This window comes from Conger conger, chromosome 10 (genome assembly GCF_963514075.1).
Source record: "Conger conger chromosome 10, fConCon1.1, whole genome shotgun sequence".
NCBI classification, from domain to species: Eukaryota; Metazoa; Chordata; class Actinopteri; order Anguilliformes; family Congridae; genus Conger; species Conger conger.
The window spans coordinates 46,298,463-46,316,131 of record NC_083769.1 but is presented as its reverse complement, the minus strand read 5'-3'; the positions used below and the strand labels follow the sequence as shown (position 1 = coordinate 46,316,131).

Below are 17,669 nucleotides of genomic sequence, written 5' to 3'. Positions count from 1 at the left end.
ATGCCTCTGCACAGAATATTAGCTCAGCTCCACAAGCGTGTGGAACATGGTTAGTGGTTGTGTAACCTAGCTAAACACTGAAGCACAAACACCATGTTAATGACAGTGGTTCCCAATGAGACTTCTCTGAAATATTAATAATAACTAATATGCTGAGATGCACCTTAAGCCACTCAATCAACTTACGACGATTAGCTCTTAAATGGCTGGACGTAGTCGAACGCAAACCTGAAATGCGAAGTGCTTGATGTTGCCGTGGATACAGCCATCCGCTAATTGAGCAAACAGTGGGAAGGAAAATTGTCTTGCGTAACTGCATTAGCGAAGCTTAACAGGACCCCAGGAAAATGCAATTGTCCTTGTTTAGGTGTTATAGGAGTACTTCCCTGGGTACATTGGCTACTAACTGCCAGGGAAAGAGTATAAACAGGCTGCTCCCCCCCCCCCCCCCAGCCTGAAACCCTAGTCCTGGAGAGCCCCAGGGTCTGCTGGTGCTTGTTTTCAGCTTAATATAAACAGTCATTTCAGACCAAAAACTCAGGGTGAGCTGAGTTCACCTAGCTGCTTTGAATTGATCGACTAAGTGCTGTCCTGCTGTAAGGGCCCGGGCAGCCTGTAGCGTAGTGGTTAGGGTACATGACTGGGACCTGCAAGGTCGGCGGTTTGATCCCCGGTGTAGCCACAATAAGATCCGCACAGCCGTTGGGCCCTTGAGCAAGGCCCTTAACCCTGCATTGCTCCAGGGGAGCCCTGGTGTTGCGCCTCTCCAGGACAAGCATATCAAAACACTAGCCTCACCACTGGACATGGTCATGCAGGACATAGGCTTTTTCTGCGGATAACCCTCTGAACCCTATGCAGCTGTACTCAGTTATACTTACTTTAGTTGGGTGGCAAAAGCTGGTGGTGGTTGGCATTTATACAGGCCTTTATCCAAAGCACTGTACAATTGATGCTTCTCATTCACCTATTCACGTACACACACATACCAATGGCGATTGGCTGCCATGCAAGGTACCAACCGGCTCGTCAGGAGTATTTGGGGGTCAGGTGTCTCGCTCAGGTCAAAGCCGGCTATGATGCCGATGATGCGGGGGTGGAGCGTCTGACAGAGCAGGCTTGTAATGACATTGTTCATCGTCATCAACCATTAAATTAATAAAATTCACTTCTCGATTACTCCCACTGCCTCGCAATTACGGAGGAGGCGCCAGTTTAGCCGTCCGGTGCGTGGTTCATGTGACATTCTCTCGACCCGGTGCGGTCGGCGTCCTCCAGGAGGACCGGGCCGGGCGTTCCCTACCTGCGGTGCCGTTCCAGTCGTCCGAGGCCACAGGCCAGCCGCCGATGGTGTCGATGAGCTCGATCAGTGGCTGAGAGTCGCGCTGCTCAATCAGACCTGCAGGGGGCGCCACAGTCACAACACGGACCCACAAGGCAACACGACAGCAGCTCATCTGAGACTCATTTTTTTGTTTTCTTTTTTGTTTTCTTCCCCATCGGCTTCCCAATTTGGTGGCCAATACTAGCCTGTTTATTTAATGTACACTGAGGAAACACAACTACGGCCCTGTACCCCCGGTGGCCGAGAGGAGATCAACACTCCTTCCTCAAGCCACACTGTCTCGAGCCCGGGACCATGATTCTGGGGCGATGAGGAGCGGTTGTGTGCGGCGATCCATCCATCCATCCATCCATTATCTTAACCCGCTTATCCTGAACAGGGTCGCAGGGGGGCTGGAGCCTATCCCAGCATACATTGGGCGAAAGGCAGGAATATACCCTGGACAGGTCACCAGTCCATCGCAGGGCACACACACCATTCACTAACACACTCATACCTACGGGCAATTTAGACTCTCCAATCAGCCTAACCTGCATGTCTTTGGACTGTGGGAGGAAACCGGAGTACCCGGAGGAAACCCACGCAGACACGGGGAGAACATGCAAACTCCGCACAGAGAGGCCCCGGCCGACGGGGATTCGAACCCAGGACCTCCTTGCTGTGAGGCGGCAGTGCTACCCACTGCACCATCCGTGTGTGCGGCGATCCTCCCCGCCAAATCCCTCCCCCCGGCCCCGGAGCGGTGGCCCAATTCCGCCGCTCCCTCACACGCTGGCCGTCCTCGGATTTGGCAGGACCGGGGGTTTGTGGTCCTCGGTGTGCAACTGCATCAAACCCACGCCTGCATCAAACTCCCATGCCTCAACCGGGTGCCACCCTGGCTTCTTTCATCTGAGACGTGTTCTCGTCTATCTGCCATCGCTGTCACTGACTTAATCACCAGCAATTGATCCACCTCAGGTGGCCTTTGTATACCTGAGGTGAGGCTATTAATCAACACACTTTTTTTTTTTTATTGTGTCATTAATCATTTTTCCTCACATACGGACCCTGCCATTTTGAAATGTGATTGCAGAGAGAGCTTGGGTAAATGGCATTTTGCCGATTGTTTGGGCCACACGTCTCACTGAGCTTCGCACAGCTAGCTTTGCGGGTGACTTACTCTCGTTCATACAGGAGTTGTACAAGGTCTTGGCTTTGCTGAAGGCTTCCCTGTCCTGCTCATTCTTGGTCTCCAGAACCCCTGACAGGAAACATCAATATATTAAAGCAAGCATGGAAGTGTGGAACCAGGCTAATATAACACAACACGCCATTTTTAAACAGTTTTCCTCTACAATTTTGAATGGGTAAATTGTGTTGCCATTTTAACACCACGCCACCCGACAGCAGGTGCAGAAAGCAGACTCCCAGGAACAGTGAACTAATGAATAGTCTGGGACTACTGAATCCGCTCAATGCTTACGGAAAAGCATCTATGCCATAGGTTGGGTAGAACCTGGGATTTCATTGGCATATAATTGGTCACAGTATTATTTAGACATGTAACACATTAACACATTCACCAAATGGTCCGATGTCATATGTTGGATCAGGAATTTTTTACAATGATGCTCTTCATCATGAGATTGCCATAGTGTCTCTGCTTTGTAGTGCACATATGCTATAATTATGTAATATTTACATATTTTGTATATCGTCAGAGTCTTTTTCGATGTGATCGATTCCCCCAAATTGATGTACTTTAAATATGAAAATATGAAAATTGAACCAAAAAAGGAAAAGCATCTATGGCCATCTAAATGGTAAAGGGTCGGCATTTATATAGCGCCTTTATCCGAAGCGCTGTACAATTGATGCTTCTCCCATTCACACACCAACGGCAATTGGCTGTCATGCAAGGCACCAACCAGCTCGTCAGGTGTCTTGCTCAGGGACACTTCGACACGCCCAGGGAGGGAATCAAACCGGCAACCCTCCGACTGCCAGACGACTGGTCTTACCGCCGGAGCCAATGTCGGCCAATGAAACCGACGTCTACTCATTATATTACATTACATTATTGGCATTTGGCAGATGCTCTTATCCAGAGCGACGTACAACAAAGTGCATACCCATAACCAGGGATAAGTTCGCTGAAAGACCCTAGAGGGAAGTACAATTTCAACTGCTACCTGTACAACAAAGATAAGGACGAGGGCCAATTTCTTTTTTCTTTTTTTTGAACAAAGAAACAAACAAACAACAGAGCAAAAGTGACCAAAGTGAACTATCGAAACACTGCTTACCTAGCCAACTAAAAATACCAATACACAAAGCAAGTCACAGAGACAACAATTAAGGTTCACAGGGAGGTAGGGAGGGATGGGAAGAGGTGCTGCTTGAAGAGGTGCGTCTTCAGCTTGCGCTTGTTGAAGGTGGGGAGAGATTCTACGGTTTCACTACTCAGGAGTGAAAACGCCCTCCCTCCAGCCCGGGGCCGCTCACCCTTCAGGATGATCTCCAGCTCGTCTCTCAGGATGTCGAACACGCTGTAGCGGAAGCTGGTCTCGGGGATCACGTGCCGGTCCAGCCAGCCTCCGCAGGCGTACTGGTAGAAGTTCTGGCAGGGCTCGACAGCCGGGTCCATGTTCTGGAGCAGCCGCGCAGCTGTCAGACCACACCGGGGATGGGGATTAGGGACACGGTTCAAACAGGGAAGGGAGGAACTATGTACACTGTGTCTGTGTGAAATGGCGATGACAGTAACCAAGAGGGGCAGGGGAAGGGAATAAGGTCAAAGTTATGAGAAAACACTGAAACAACTGGTAACCCGTATGATTTTGAAACAACCAGCAACTGATATGAGTCAGAGAAAAACTGGTATCCCACATGATTTTGAAACAACGAGCAACTGAATCTGAGAAAAACTGGCAATCTGTGTGATTCTGAAACTACAAAGAACTCCTATGACTCAACAAAAAAGAAACTGGTACCCATGTGACTCTGAAACAGCCGGTCACCATATGACTGGCACAGTATGACAGTAAGGTTCATATCCAAGAGGGCCCAGCGGACATAGAGGCTCAGTGCAGTCAGTGCCCTGTTGCTCACCTGCAGTGACACACCCAGATGTCGTGCACACAGCGTTGCTGTCAGACCGATACGGGGGCTCTGAAAGGGGCAAAGATAGAGAATTAGGCCATTCATTCTGTGTACTGCACTACATACACACACATACACACACACACACACACACACACACACATACACACACACACACACACACACGTACACAGAGACACACACACACACGTACACAGAGACACACACATGCACACAACACACACACACGTGCTTGCACACAGACACAAACATGTGTACACAGAGACACAGACATGCACACAACACATACACACACGTGCTTGCACACACACACACGTGTACACAGAGACACACACATGCACACATACACATGTGCTTGCACACAGACACACACACACGTGTACACAGAGACACGCACACACATGTGCTTGCACACAGACACACACACGTGTACACAGAGACACACACATGCACACAACACACACACACACATACACATGTGCTTGCACACAGACACACACACACGTGTACACAGAGACACACACATGCACACAACACATACACACACGTGTGCTTGCACACAGACACACTCATGTGTACACAGACACACACATGCACACAACACATACACACACACATGTGCTTGCACACACACACACACACACACGTGTACACAGAGACACACACATTTACACAACACATAAACACACACACATGTGCTGGCACACAGGTATACACGTGTACACACATACACACGCACGCAACACATACACACACACGCACACACATGCAGCTTCTATGCAATCGCTATGACTTTTTTATGAACTCATGAATTTATGACATATTAAATAGATGAACCACACAACAGATGGATGACACAAAATAAGCCCAATAAACTAGGAAGGAAATACAAGATCCTCTACAATGCAGAAGAAATAAGAACAGGTTTATTATTTTTTTTATTTTAAGGAAATTATTATTAATTATTTATGAAAAAGCTTTATTCTAAAGTTATAATGAGCAGTTAATAAGTTATTATAATGGTTCATTAGAACTTGCCATGTGATAAAGTCATTGGGGCCTTTTCATGCGATTCATTTTTATTTAATGGTTGCATTTGTTGCGTAATTAAAAAGCATGTCAAGGCATAATTCCTCACATACAGTCAGGTCCATAAATATTGGGACATCGACACAATTCTCATCTTTTTGGCTCTATACACCACCACAATGGATTTGAAATGAAACGAACAAGATGTGCTTGAACTGCCGACTTTCAGCTTTAAAAAAGGTATTTACATCCAAATCAGGTGAATGGTGTAGGAATTACAACAGTTTGTATATGTGCCTCCCACTTTTTAAGGGACCAAATATAATGGGACAAACTAACAATCATAAATCAAACTTTCACTTTTTAATTCTTTGCAGTCAATTACAGCCTGAAGTCTGGAATGCATAGATATCACCAGACGTTGGGTTTCATCCCTGGTGATGCTCTGCCAGGCCTCTACTGCAACTGTCTTCAGTTCCTGCTTGTTCTTGGGGCATTTTCCCTTCACTTTTGGCTTCAGCAAGTGAAATGCATGTTCAATCGGATTCAGGTCAGGTGATTGACTTGGCCATTGCATAACATTCCACTTCTTTGCCTTAAAAAACTCTTTGGTTGCTTTCGCAGTATGCTTCGGGTCATTGTCCATCTGCACTGTGAAGCGCCGTCCAATGAGTTCTGAAGCATTTGGCTGAATATGAGCAGATAATATTGCCCGAAACACTTCAGAATTCATCCTGCTGCTTTTGTCAGCAGTCACATCATCAATAAATACAAGGGAACCAGTTCCATTGGCAGCCATACATGCCCACGCCATGACACTACCACCACCATGCTTCACTGATGAGGTGGTATGTTTTAGATCATGAGCAGTTCCTTTCCTTCTCCATACTCTTCTCTTCCCATCATTCTGGTACAAGTTGCTCTTTGTCTCATCTGTCCATAGGATGTTGTTCCAGAACGGTAAAGGCTTTTTTAGGTTTTTTAGGCTTTTTTTTGGCAAACTCTAACCTGGTCTTCTTGTTTTTGAGGCTCACCAATGGTTTACATCTTGTTGTGAACCCTCTGTATTCACTCTGGTGAAGTCTTCTCTTGATTGTTGACTTTGACACACATACACCTACCTCCTGGAGAGTGTTCTTGATCTGGCCAACTGTTGTGAAGGGGTTTTTCTTCAACAGGGAAAGAATTCTTCTGTCACCCACCACAGTTGTTTTCTGTGGTCTTCTGGGTGTTTTGGTGTTGCTGAGCTCACCGGTGCGTTCTTTCTTTTTAAGAATGTTCCAAACAGTTGATTTGGCCACACCTAATGTTTTTGCTATCTCTCTGATGGGTTTGTTTTGATTTTTCAGCCTAATGATGGCTTGCTTCACTGATAGTGACGGCTCTTTGGATCTCATATTGAGAGTTGACAGCAACAGATTCCGAATGTAAATAGCACACTTGAAATGAACTCTAGACCTTTTATCTGCTCCTTGTAAATGAGATAATGAAGGAATAACACACACCTGGCCATGGAACAGCTGAGCAGCCAATTGTCCCATTACTTTTGGTCCCTTAAAAAGTGGGAGGCACATATTGAAACTGTTGTAATTCCTACACCGTTCACCTGATTTGGATGTAAATGCCCTCAAATTAAAGCTGAAAGTTAAAGCAGTTAAAGCATATCTTGTTCGTTTCATTTCAAATCCATTGTGGTGGTGTATAGAGCCAAAAAGAGGAGAATTGTGTTGATGTCCCAATATTTATGGACCTGACTGTATTCATTTATTTGACCAGTCAGTCCCTAAGTACATGGTGTAAGAGTCTCATAAAGTTATGACTGTCTGACGTACCATAATATTTTGGGCAAATCAATGTGGAGGCATAGACTGAGGAGGGTTAAATGCTTTATTCAAATCAAGGGCTCAGATGCTCCTAACTCACTTACGATCTCGGATTTGAAGACAAAAACACAGCGGGCACAGCGCCACCTGGCGGACAGTCTGCCAAGCGCACACAGACATAGGCACGAACACTGCAGGCAGAGGGCATTTCTGGGTATCGAGGCGTGATGGGAATTGGGGCTGTCAGCTATGCCATTGTTTCTTGTGCTCAAACTGCATTGCTGATGAGGCAGGAGATGAGATTTGTGTTTGGGGGGAATTTTGGGAGGGGGGACAAGGTGACCTCCAGCCAGGCAACAGGCAGAAACAGTCACATATTGTCCTTGAGGGGGGGGGGGGGGGCTTCCCCCCATTGCTATATGACAGGGATGACAACTCCGGTCCTCGAGGGCAAGTCCATGTACAGGTTTTTGTTCCAACCAGTTGCCTTGTTTTTAATTTGCTGACAGCTCTATAAATTACCCTGATTCAGGCCTGCACTGCATAGTATTGCCCTTGTTGTGCAACCCTGCTCTATGATAATGATATGAAACCTAACACCCATCTCCACCTCGGTTAATAACGCCTGGGCCCAGCTTCAGCGGAATCTGCTTATTAACATGAGCTTCAGCCGCGAGATGCTAACAGTTGATCGAGGCTTTTAAATTCATTAAAGGGATTAACAAAGAGAATTGTAGGGGATTATTCAGGTTGAGTTCGGTTAGCAGAACGAGAGGACACAAATGGAAATTGACAAAGGAGAAATTCCGTACAGATATTAGGGGGTACTTTTTCACACAGCGACTGGTCAATGTGTGGAATAGCTTGTCAGTGTATGTAGTGGAGGCAGAAACACTGGGGGGTTTTCAAGACCAGGCCTGATACGGTGTTAGATTCTATTTAGCTTTTAGGCGAATTAGGCAGTCGATACACTTAAGGGTAGGAAAAGGCGAGCATTGCTGGGCTGAATGGCCTGTTCTCCCCATTACCTTTTGTTATGTTATGTTACGTTATGCTATGCTATGTTATGTTATGATACGCTAAGTCCTGCGCACAGCGCTCACCCTCGATGACTCCGGCATTCCTGGTTGTTCCGCTTCTGCTGGATCGCTCTGCACAGGCAGGGGAAAAGGGGTGGGAAAAAAAAGCAGGATTCCCAGTGACTTCCTGTTTGCCCCGGGGCTTGCGTTTTTCCAAACAATGTTCAAATGTTTTGAGGGATAAAATGTTACGTTTTCCTCTGGAAACGTATAGCACATCGCAAACAAGCAGCCACCTGCACTGGAGCGCAGACTCCGTCTTGGCAGATCTGACGTGTTTGTTATCAACGAGCTCCAGGTTAGATTTGTTGGAACCGTTTTGAGCAGAGGGGACACGTCGTGACCCGTGCCTCTGAGACAGACAGACATAATTCTTCTGCAGATGATGCGCTCTGAAGCCGGCGTTGTTCAACAGTGCATCGGAGCAAAAGTCACAGCAGACTGCTCATAGCTCTGTTAAAGGTGTGATTTTTATGACTTTTTGCCTGAGAAAATGTTTCACCTTCCATTATCAAGAGATGTAACTCTCCTGGCCCTAATGTTTATTTGTTAATGGCAAATTATCCCATACTTTGTGATATCGAGACACTGAAGGGACTTATTGCTTTATTAAAATCACATCTCAAACGCAAAAGCAAATGTTTCACGTTGTCTTAACATTAGCCTAATATTGAGCGTATGCCTACATTACACAATATTTTAAACTGCAAAGGGGCTGCACCCCGCAACTTGTAGAAAACTGGAATAAAAAACAATCAAGAGTTTATAAGACTGCATTACCACCTCTTAGAAAACATTACTCAATTATACTTATTTAGCATTTTCACATATTACTTAGTATCACATTTGTTTCAGATTAGGTTTACTGGACTTGTAACAATTAACCAAAATGTAACTATGTTCTAGAAAAAAAAAAAAAAAACATTAAATAACATTGTACTTGTGATGGAATTTGTATTGTGCATGTCAAACATAGTATGTTTGTATTTGTCTCTGCTCTATAATGATGAAAAAAGACAAATTATTACATTCAATCATTTTATAGATTTTTTCACATTTTCATTTATGTTCATACATAGGTAATGGCAGTGATGTAGGCCTAGTTTGAATATAAGATGCATTTGCAGGTTTGCCTCGTGGTCAGTTTTCAGCAAAGATCATTTGTATTGATAAGCTTATGAATAGCTCATTGCAGAAAATCTACAAATATACAAAATAATTAACATTAACATTACACATATGAATTATTATGACGTTCAACACCGCCTGTCAGAAGCGTGTTATTTCCAAAGCAATACGCAGGCAGCAAGTGCAACTCCTAAACCAAGGTTAGATTAGGGTGGCAATCCAAAAGGTCTCAAATTCATAGGATTTGTTCTCTTACCTTTCAGAGCCGACGTATAGAGCACTATGAGTCCGGCTAAGGCGCAGCTCACTAGCAGCAGAAGCACGGACAATCCGATCTCCGTCACGCTCCATCGCCGCTTAGCGGGCTTGGTTGATTTCTCCACTATGTCCATTTGGCTTTCCGATTTACCCATTCTTATCGCTCTGAAAAGTTGTAGGGATGGGGTTGGAGTGAAAGCGTTAGCGTATGCGAGGTGACTTGACAGCGAAATGCCAGGTACATCACCTACATCTACCTACCTGTCGACCTTTACACTATGTTGAAAGCCTAGACAATAACTAGATTTGAACAAACAATATCCAGAAAGGTTTGACAAAAATAATAAATCTCGAAAGAATGTTACATTAATGAAAACGTCTATTTTTTTGTTGCTGTTGTTGTTGTTGTTGTGGTTATAACAGAGCGCGTAAAATGGTAGGCTACCTGGCAAATCAGTGAAATCAAACGCGCGGGGTGCAGTATTTCATCCCCTACCCGGCTATGACTGGAGACTGTGTGCGAGGGGCACAGTAGCAGGACAGAGCTTCACTGTTCAGATCCCGTCCTGTCGCTCTTCGCAGAGGAAACCCACACTGTCAGGTTTATGAGGAAAAGTCAAAATGAACAATGGGGATATTTAACTAGAACACAAAACATATATATTTTTAAATACGCTATGTTATTAATCACAAGCTATTTTTGTTGTTGCTAAAATACATTTTTAAAAAAAACAAAGAAAAAACTATGGTGGAATCCAACCAAGGTATATGCTACGGACAGGCGCTCCAACTTTTTCTACTGTTGAGCGCAATGCATATTTTGTTTGGGTAATTGCATTTTTTTATGACCAAACCGGAGCTGTTCTGCAATCTATCTTATCACAGGTCAATTTATGATGTTGTTCGTCGAAATGCTTCCCACTGTTTTTTGGAATGTGCGTCAAACAGTCGGAGAATTGCCAACTGCACTAGAGCGGCATTGTTTAAACTGGCTCATGAAAAACTGATGAGGACGCGATGCACAGTGTCGGCAATATTAGCAGCACCTGCTCGATTTATTATCTTCAGCGTTTATGTTGTGTGAAAGGAGGTATGCTTCCAAGCTGATGCATTAAAAAAAAAAAGAAAAAAAAAGAATAAGGCCAACCGTGTTTTCATCCAGTTGCGCGTCTAGCTTGATTGCCTTTTTTTCCTGGGCATATTGGCAAACTGAAGAAATGAATGAGTGATAATGTTTAATTTGGGTGAGCACAAATTGCAGAATATGTAGGCCAGAATACGTAGGACTACGAATTCCAGCCATCTTTACATCAGCAGTCACGAGCTACATCGAAGGTCAGCAATACGATTTGAGTGACTGTAAGCACGTGCCATTGGGATTGTCGTTGGTTCAGAAATTATTAGTGGGCTAATGTCGTGTGTGTTTGCCCCCTGCATGAGGTAATTACATACTTTGGAAAAGGAAATAAGTGATAGTAATACATATTACATTATATATACCAACAATGCTACAGGGATCCTGGTTTCTGCCAGGATTATACAAGTTAAATGGATTTAGTTACAGGATAAAGAGCAGCCAGGTCGTTCTCACACTTGTAGACTGTAGGTTAGCCCTTCTTAAACCCTGCCTCCCCTCAGTCAGTTTGAAAATATAATTATTGCCAGTGTCTAATTTTAATTGGGGTTATAGGAACTTAAACACAATATACACAATCGTTCAAACGTTTGGAATCAATAGGACATTTTTATATATTTTAAATAAATTGAAACTTTTATTCACCAAAGCAGCAAGACATTGATTTTAAAATAAAGCCAAGGCATTGACAATGTTACACATTACTATGTCTGTGTGAAATAACTGTTTTTATTTAAATCTTACGATTGCAAAGTCCCATTTTCATCAGCCTTTACTCCAGTGTACTAACACCACAGTGTTACCTCATCCTTAACTAATCATGCTAATGTGTTAATTTGGTACCACTCCCATTATATTAAGCACAGCTGAAAACAACTTTGTTTAATGAAGCTCATGAATGAACCTGTTTAATTATCTTCCGATGGCTACACTATCAAGTGTGTTGGCATTTCTAGTTTAATTTTGGTTTAAAAAAATGGTCAAAACTAAACAGAGTTCTCTAGAAAGTCATCAGTCAATTGTTGTTTGGAGAGCTGAAGCCATTTCATACAAATACCGCACAACTGTCTAGAACCAGGATTTAACCAGGACCCAAAGAGCATGGAAGGCCCAGATACAGTACACACTACAGGTCATTGGAGTCAGTACGGTAGTTTCAGGACCTCAGCTGCCAGGTTCATTGACCCGCCAAACATCATTTTCTGTCTTGGCTCAGGAAAGAGATTCTTAATCTCAACGAGCCTATCCTGGTTAAGTATATTAAAATAATGACTCTGGGGTATGCTGGCCTCATAGGCGGGGTTTCAGAGAAAAGCCACTTAACTAAAACGTTAACGTGAGCAAAGGAATGCACTGATTGGACATTAGGCGACTGCAAGTGTATTATGGACAGATTAATCTAAGATGAATCGTGAGGAATAAAGAGAGGAACCTATGTGAAGCAGACAGCAAACAATCTTTTGCCGAAATTTCCCAAATGTACCCTGAAAGTACAATAATGTTCTCTTTGGGTAACAATTATTACATTTTCCCAGCAAGAAAAGGTACAAATTTATTAATATATTGCCGGCTAAAGGGCACCGCCCCAGTGACGATAAATTGAACCTTTTTAGGCACTTTTAGAACCTTTATTTCTGAGAGTGCAAGCAATACTGAACCAGTTATCACTCTATTTTACAATAGCATGCCGTCCCCTGTGGTCAACGCTTAATTAGTGCAAAATTCGTCATGCAGCAGCACAAATGATCCGAAGCACGGCTCTAACTTACGCAGGAACTATTTGGGGAAGAAGCAATCAGCAGGAGTACTGTCTGCGATGGATCGGCCAGCACAATCTCCCCATCTAAATCCTATCGAGCTTCTGCGGGAACTGCCTGATCGTAGGGTCCGTGAGAAGTGCCGTACAAGCCAATCACACCTATCGCAAGTGCTACAGGAAGCACGGGGTGAGACTTCGCATGAACATAGTGTAAATCTGACAGCTAGGGTGCCTGAAGTCTGCAAAGCTATCGGTGCTGCACATTTAGGATTCTCTGATGAACTGACAGTTTGAAGAACAGAATAGTTATTTTAAATATGAATAGTAGTTTGTAACGTTGTCAATGTCTGTATTTTTATTTTTATTTAATAATACCTTGATGAATACACTTCTACATTTCATTCAAAAACATAAACATTCCTCAGCGATTCCAAACTTTTGTCATTGTCATAGGCATTTTTGGCCCTCTAGCAATACGCAAGCAAGTCGGGTCAATGAAAACGTTAGGTGCACTCATACCGTAAAAAAAAAACAAAACATGTCACGCATATTTACGCGTTGATAGAGGAGTTCATCTCACCGTCACCACCAAAGACTGGACCTAATCCGTCCCTATCTGCCCGTTGATTACAGAGATACAGGAGTATAAATCTTTGCTGTGTGCCCCAGGCCATTAATGGCTCTCATTAGCCCCACCCGATGAATACGCATGGACACTCATCTGGCAGCAGTGGGTGATGGATGGACGTGCCCAGAAAGAGGGGCGGGGGGGGGGGGGGGGTCAGTCTGCCACTGAGACAAGGTCTGCCACCCCTCTCCCTCTCTCTCAATCCCATTGGCCAGTCAAGTCAGTGGCACCTGTTCACACACCTTCCCTGAGAAACACCATTTGGGCTTTAAAATGAAATGTAGCCTTAAATCAAACACACACGCACACACACACACACATACAGACAAATATGAGCTCCATATCTTCTGGGAAAAATACATATTTTTCTCTTGACTTGGCTCTGTACAATTTTATATTTGTAATGTAGATTACGTTTACATTTACATTTACATTCTAGTCATTTGGCAGACGCTTTTAATCCAAAGCGATTTAGAAGTGCATAGGTTCTTTCACAAGTCAAAGCATCACATCCATAACTTGGAAAATACACATGAAATGCTGTTCTAAACATATAGTCATCATAAGTGCCATTTTTTTAAAAAATTTTTGGGGGGGGTTAGACAAGGAAGATAGGGATATCAGAAAGGGGGGGGCGGGGGAAATCAGGAGGGAGGACTAAGGTAGAGTTTGAAAAGGTGGTAGAGTTTGAAAAGGTTCAAGTGCAGAATTAAAGGGTATTTTCGATGTTTTGGTTTCACTGTGTAGAAACGTGTAGTAGAAATGTGTAGACTTTGTGTGTTGCAAAAAACCTTTTATATATAGCTATGCTTTATATAATTATTATTTTTTATAAACAGTTCATATGTTTTTATACAGCAGTCTCTTCATATATTGTTTAAAAGAAGACTGTATTATGTTTGAGAGATTGGAACTTGTGTAGGTCAATAATTGAACCTTGTGTGTGTGTGTCCAGCTGACAGGCCCCAAGAGTTCCGCTGAACAGATAGCACATTGAGAAGATGTGAAAAACAACAGGAAAACAGCAAGCTGTGTGTCCAGCACTGAGGCAAAGCTTGTGGTTGTTAGAAGTCAGATGGCTGAACTTAAGTTGACTGCTTCTCGTTGAAATTATATCCTGTTAACCATATATGCATGAAAACACGCCTTCCGTGCATGATGGAAAAATACTGAGACAGTACACATAAGAAACTGTCTGTACATATAGAGATATGAGCTTCAGAGAGTCTTGTAAGTACTCTCATTCTGTTATCTGTTTGCACACTGAATAAAAGCCTTACGAGTAGCCTGTTTAATCAGAAACAGGTCTTCATCTGTGGGAACGAAGGGACAGGAAACAGTCATTTCCCTGACAAATGACATCACTTTTTGTGCATAATCCCAGGGGCACCATAATGTTTGGGACATTTCAGGGCACCATGCTGTTTGGTGCATTGCCGGAAATCCTTTGCAACGAATTACATTACATTAATGCCATTTGGCAGACGGTCTTATCCAGAGCGACGTACAACAAAGTGCAAAGTGCGTACCCCATAACCAGGGATAAGTGCACTGAAAGACCCGAGAGGGAAGGACAATTTTAAAAATGACATCTTGAAGTCTGTAACCCACAGACATCACCAGTTTCTGGGTGTCTTCTCTGGTGACGCTCTGCCAGGCCTGGACTGTGGCCATTTTTCAGCTCCTGCTTGATTTGTGGGTTTGCTGACTTAAAGTTTTCTCTTCAGCCTATGAAAGGCATGTTCAACTGGATTCAAATCAGCCGAAAGACCCGGACAGTCAAGAATCTTCCAGTTTTGGGCTTTGAAAAACTCCTTTCTTGCTTTAGAAGTACGTTTGGAATCATTGCCCTGCTGTAGGATGAAGTGCCGTCCAATGAGTTTGGAGGGCATTTGGTTGAATTTGAGCAGGTAAGAAGCTTCTGTACACTTCAGAGTTCATTTTGTCAATGGCTCACTCGTCAGTGAAGACAAGTGAGCAAGTTCCTGTAGCAGGTATACATTGCCCAAACCATAATACTCCCAAACCACCATGTTTCACAGATGAGGGGGGTGCTTTGGATCTGGGGCAGCGACTGTTAGCCTCCACACATAGCCATTAGTCTGATACGAGTGAATCTTGGTCTTATCTATCCATAAGACCTTTTTCCAGAACACTGCAGGCTTTCCAGGTACTTCTTACAAAACTGAACCTGGGCGGGTGGGTATCCTGTTTTTGCAGGTTGCATCTTGCAGTGTGGCCGCTGACACATCCACATCCAAGAGTGTTTCTGATCTGACGGACAGGTCTTTGGTGGCTTTTTCCTTCATTATGGCGAGAAGTTTCCAGTCATCAAATGTAAAAAGGTCTTCCTTGGCTTACCAGCCCCTGGGCGATTACTGAGCTCGCCAGTGCTCCCTTTCTTCTTAATGACGTTTCAAAAACGTTGATTTTGGTAAGCCTAAGGTTTCGTCCTATGTCACTGATTCTTTTTTCTTATTTCTCAGCCTTCCTTGATTTTCACTGGCACAACTCTGGTCCTCATGTTTACAAATGCCAGTAACAGACTCCAAAGACAACAAAAAGCCTAGGATCAAGATACCGAAAACTTTCTTATACCTGCACTAAGGAAACAATTGAGCACATTTAATCAGAAAGGGCTACGTATAAAAAGTACTGCAATTTCTACATGGTGAAACCAAAATGTATGATAATAACCTTTAATAAAAGCTGAGAATCTGCATGTTAACCACGTGTGAACTGTTTCACAACAGTGCAATGGCAGGCTATTATTTTGTCTAAATGCTTTGTTTTTTCTTGTCTGTCCACCAGCAAAGTTCAGAAAGACACACCATCTTTGAAGCAGAAATTGTGAGGTGGCCTCCTGAACCATTGCACAACACAGGAAGGGCTGTAAAGAGCTGCAGAGAAGTTACAATCTGTGCAAACTTACATCAACTGGGAGAGCAGAGTAGAGCCAGATGGCTGAACAGCACAGTTCCCAGCAGAGTGCAATGCCTCGCTGCAAAGCTTCGACTTTAACAGAGATGCCTTTTCAGAACTGGTTCACACACCAGAACGGCATGGTTTAAGACTCTCATGAGCTCAGAATACATGAAAGATTTTGACAGTGTCGATTAAATGGGTCTCTCGTCCCTATTCCACTTCTGGACTCAGTGTGCATCCAGGGGATGGTACTTCACTAAACCCACAGCGCAGTCAGAAGCAAATAGGATTACTACCGAGCCTTCGGTCAGTAGATTAAGCAGTGCTTATCGGCCTCGTTCCATCAGCATGACCAACGAGGCAGGAAAATAGCCGGGCACTAAAAAGATAACCAGCGTGAAGGTGTCTGGTCATATAAACGCATCAGGAAAATATTGCTATTATCACCTGCACTCAGGCTCTTTGCCACTTTCCTCCCCAGAGATGACTGAACCGGAATCGTCATGCTCACATAACCATGCAAATTTATTACGCATAACCATGCAAAATATCAAACAACGCATTGCTTCTGCATAATAAATGAGCTGATATTTCACAATGAGGTGCTATTGAGAGGACATATTCAGCCTGCTATGAATGCAGAAAGATATCCTTGTGTAGTCCTCCATAAGTAGATCACCGCTCACGCCGGGTACCTTCAGCTTAGGCTGAAGAACAGTGTGTAACGCAGCCTAGCGATCTGTCAGGAGGTCAGCTAACCTCCAGTTCCGAGAGCCTGGAATCCCCGGAGACGGGACTGCCACTCACCCGGGTCCGCCCGCGCGTTTTTTTTTCGCGTGCTAAATCCGGCCGAACGAAAGGCTCCTTACCTGCCCCTGCCGATCGGAAAGCGCTCCCCCGGTGACGACCCGGTGCCCCCCCCCTGCCACGCCGCCGGTGCCCTTCCCGAAGTCTCCCACCAGGTGATCAGAGCTCGCCCCAAACACACCTCTGCTGCTCTCTACACGAGTGCCCAGAGTGTGCCCGTCGGCGAGTCGATGTGGGAGACGCTTTCTGTGCCGAGCGAGGGAATGAGAGACAGGGAAGAGAGGAGGAGGAGGAGGAGGAGGGGGGAGAGAGAGAGAGAGAGAGAGAGGGGTGGGGTGGGGGGGGTGGAGGGTGGAGGGGGGGGGGGGGGCTGAATTGTTTTTCCACTCTCTGAGCACCAGTGCGATAGTGACAGCAATAAGTAATCAGTGAGCGCCTCATAGAGGTGTGTGTGCGTGTGTGTTTCTGTCTTTGTGTGTGTGTGTGCGTGCATCTGTCTGTCTTTGTGTGTGTGTGTGTTTTTGCCTTTGTGTGTGTGCATCTGTATTTGTGTGTGTGTGTCTGTGTGTGTGTATGCATGTGTCTGTCTTTGTGTGTGTGTGCATCTGTATTTGTGTGTGTGTGTCTGTGTGTGTGTATGCATGTGTA

General features: G+C 44.4%; 1 protein-coding gene across 2 annotated transcripts in view; it reads right to left on the bottom strand.

Annotated features, from left to right (window-relative positions):
• Positions 1 to 17,215, bottom strand: part of mmel1 (membrane metallo-endopeptidase-like 1) — a 34,044-nt gene extending 16,829 nt beyond the window's left edge. Inside the window, exons 1-8 of one of the 2 annotated variants that reach the window (XM_061258046.1) lie at positions 17,084 to 17,215; positions 10,213 to 10,361; positions 9,766 to 9,932; positions 8,406 to 8,453; positions 4,439 to 4,498; positions 3,833 to 3,994; positions 2,508 to 2,588; positions 1,304 to 1,399 (exon numbers count right to left, since the gene is read on the bottom strand). In XM_061258046.1, coding sequence (XP_061114030.1) covers positions 1,304 to 1,399; positions 2,508 to 2,588; positions 3,833 to 3,994; positions 4,439 to 4,498; positions 8,406 to 8,453; positions 9,766 to 9,922 — 604 coding nt within the window. In that variant the 5' untranslated portion in view covers positions 9,923 to 9,932; positions 10,213 to 10,361; positions 17,084 to 17,215. The remainder of the gene's footprint in view (positions 1 to 1,303; positions 1,400 to 2,507; positions 2,589 to 3,832; positions 3,995 to 4,438; positions 4,499 to 8,405; positions 8,454 to 9,765; positions 9,933 to 10,212; positions 10,362 to 17,083) is intronic. The other variant, XM_061258045.1, reaches the window with a different exon arrangement.
• Positions 17,216 to 17,669: the final 454 nt, after the last annotated feature.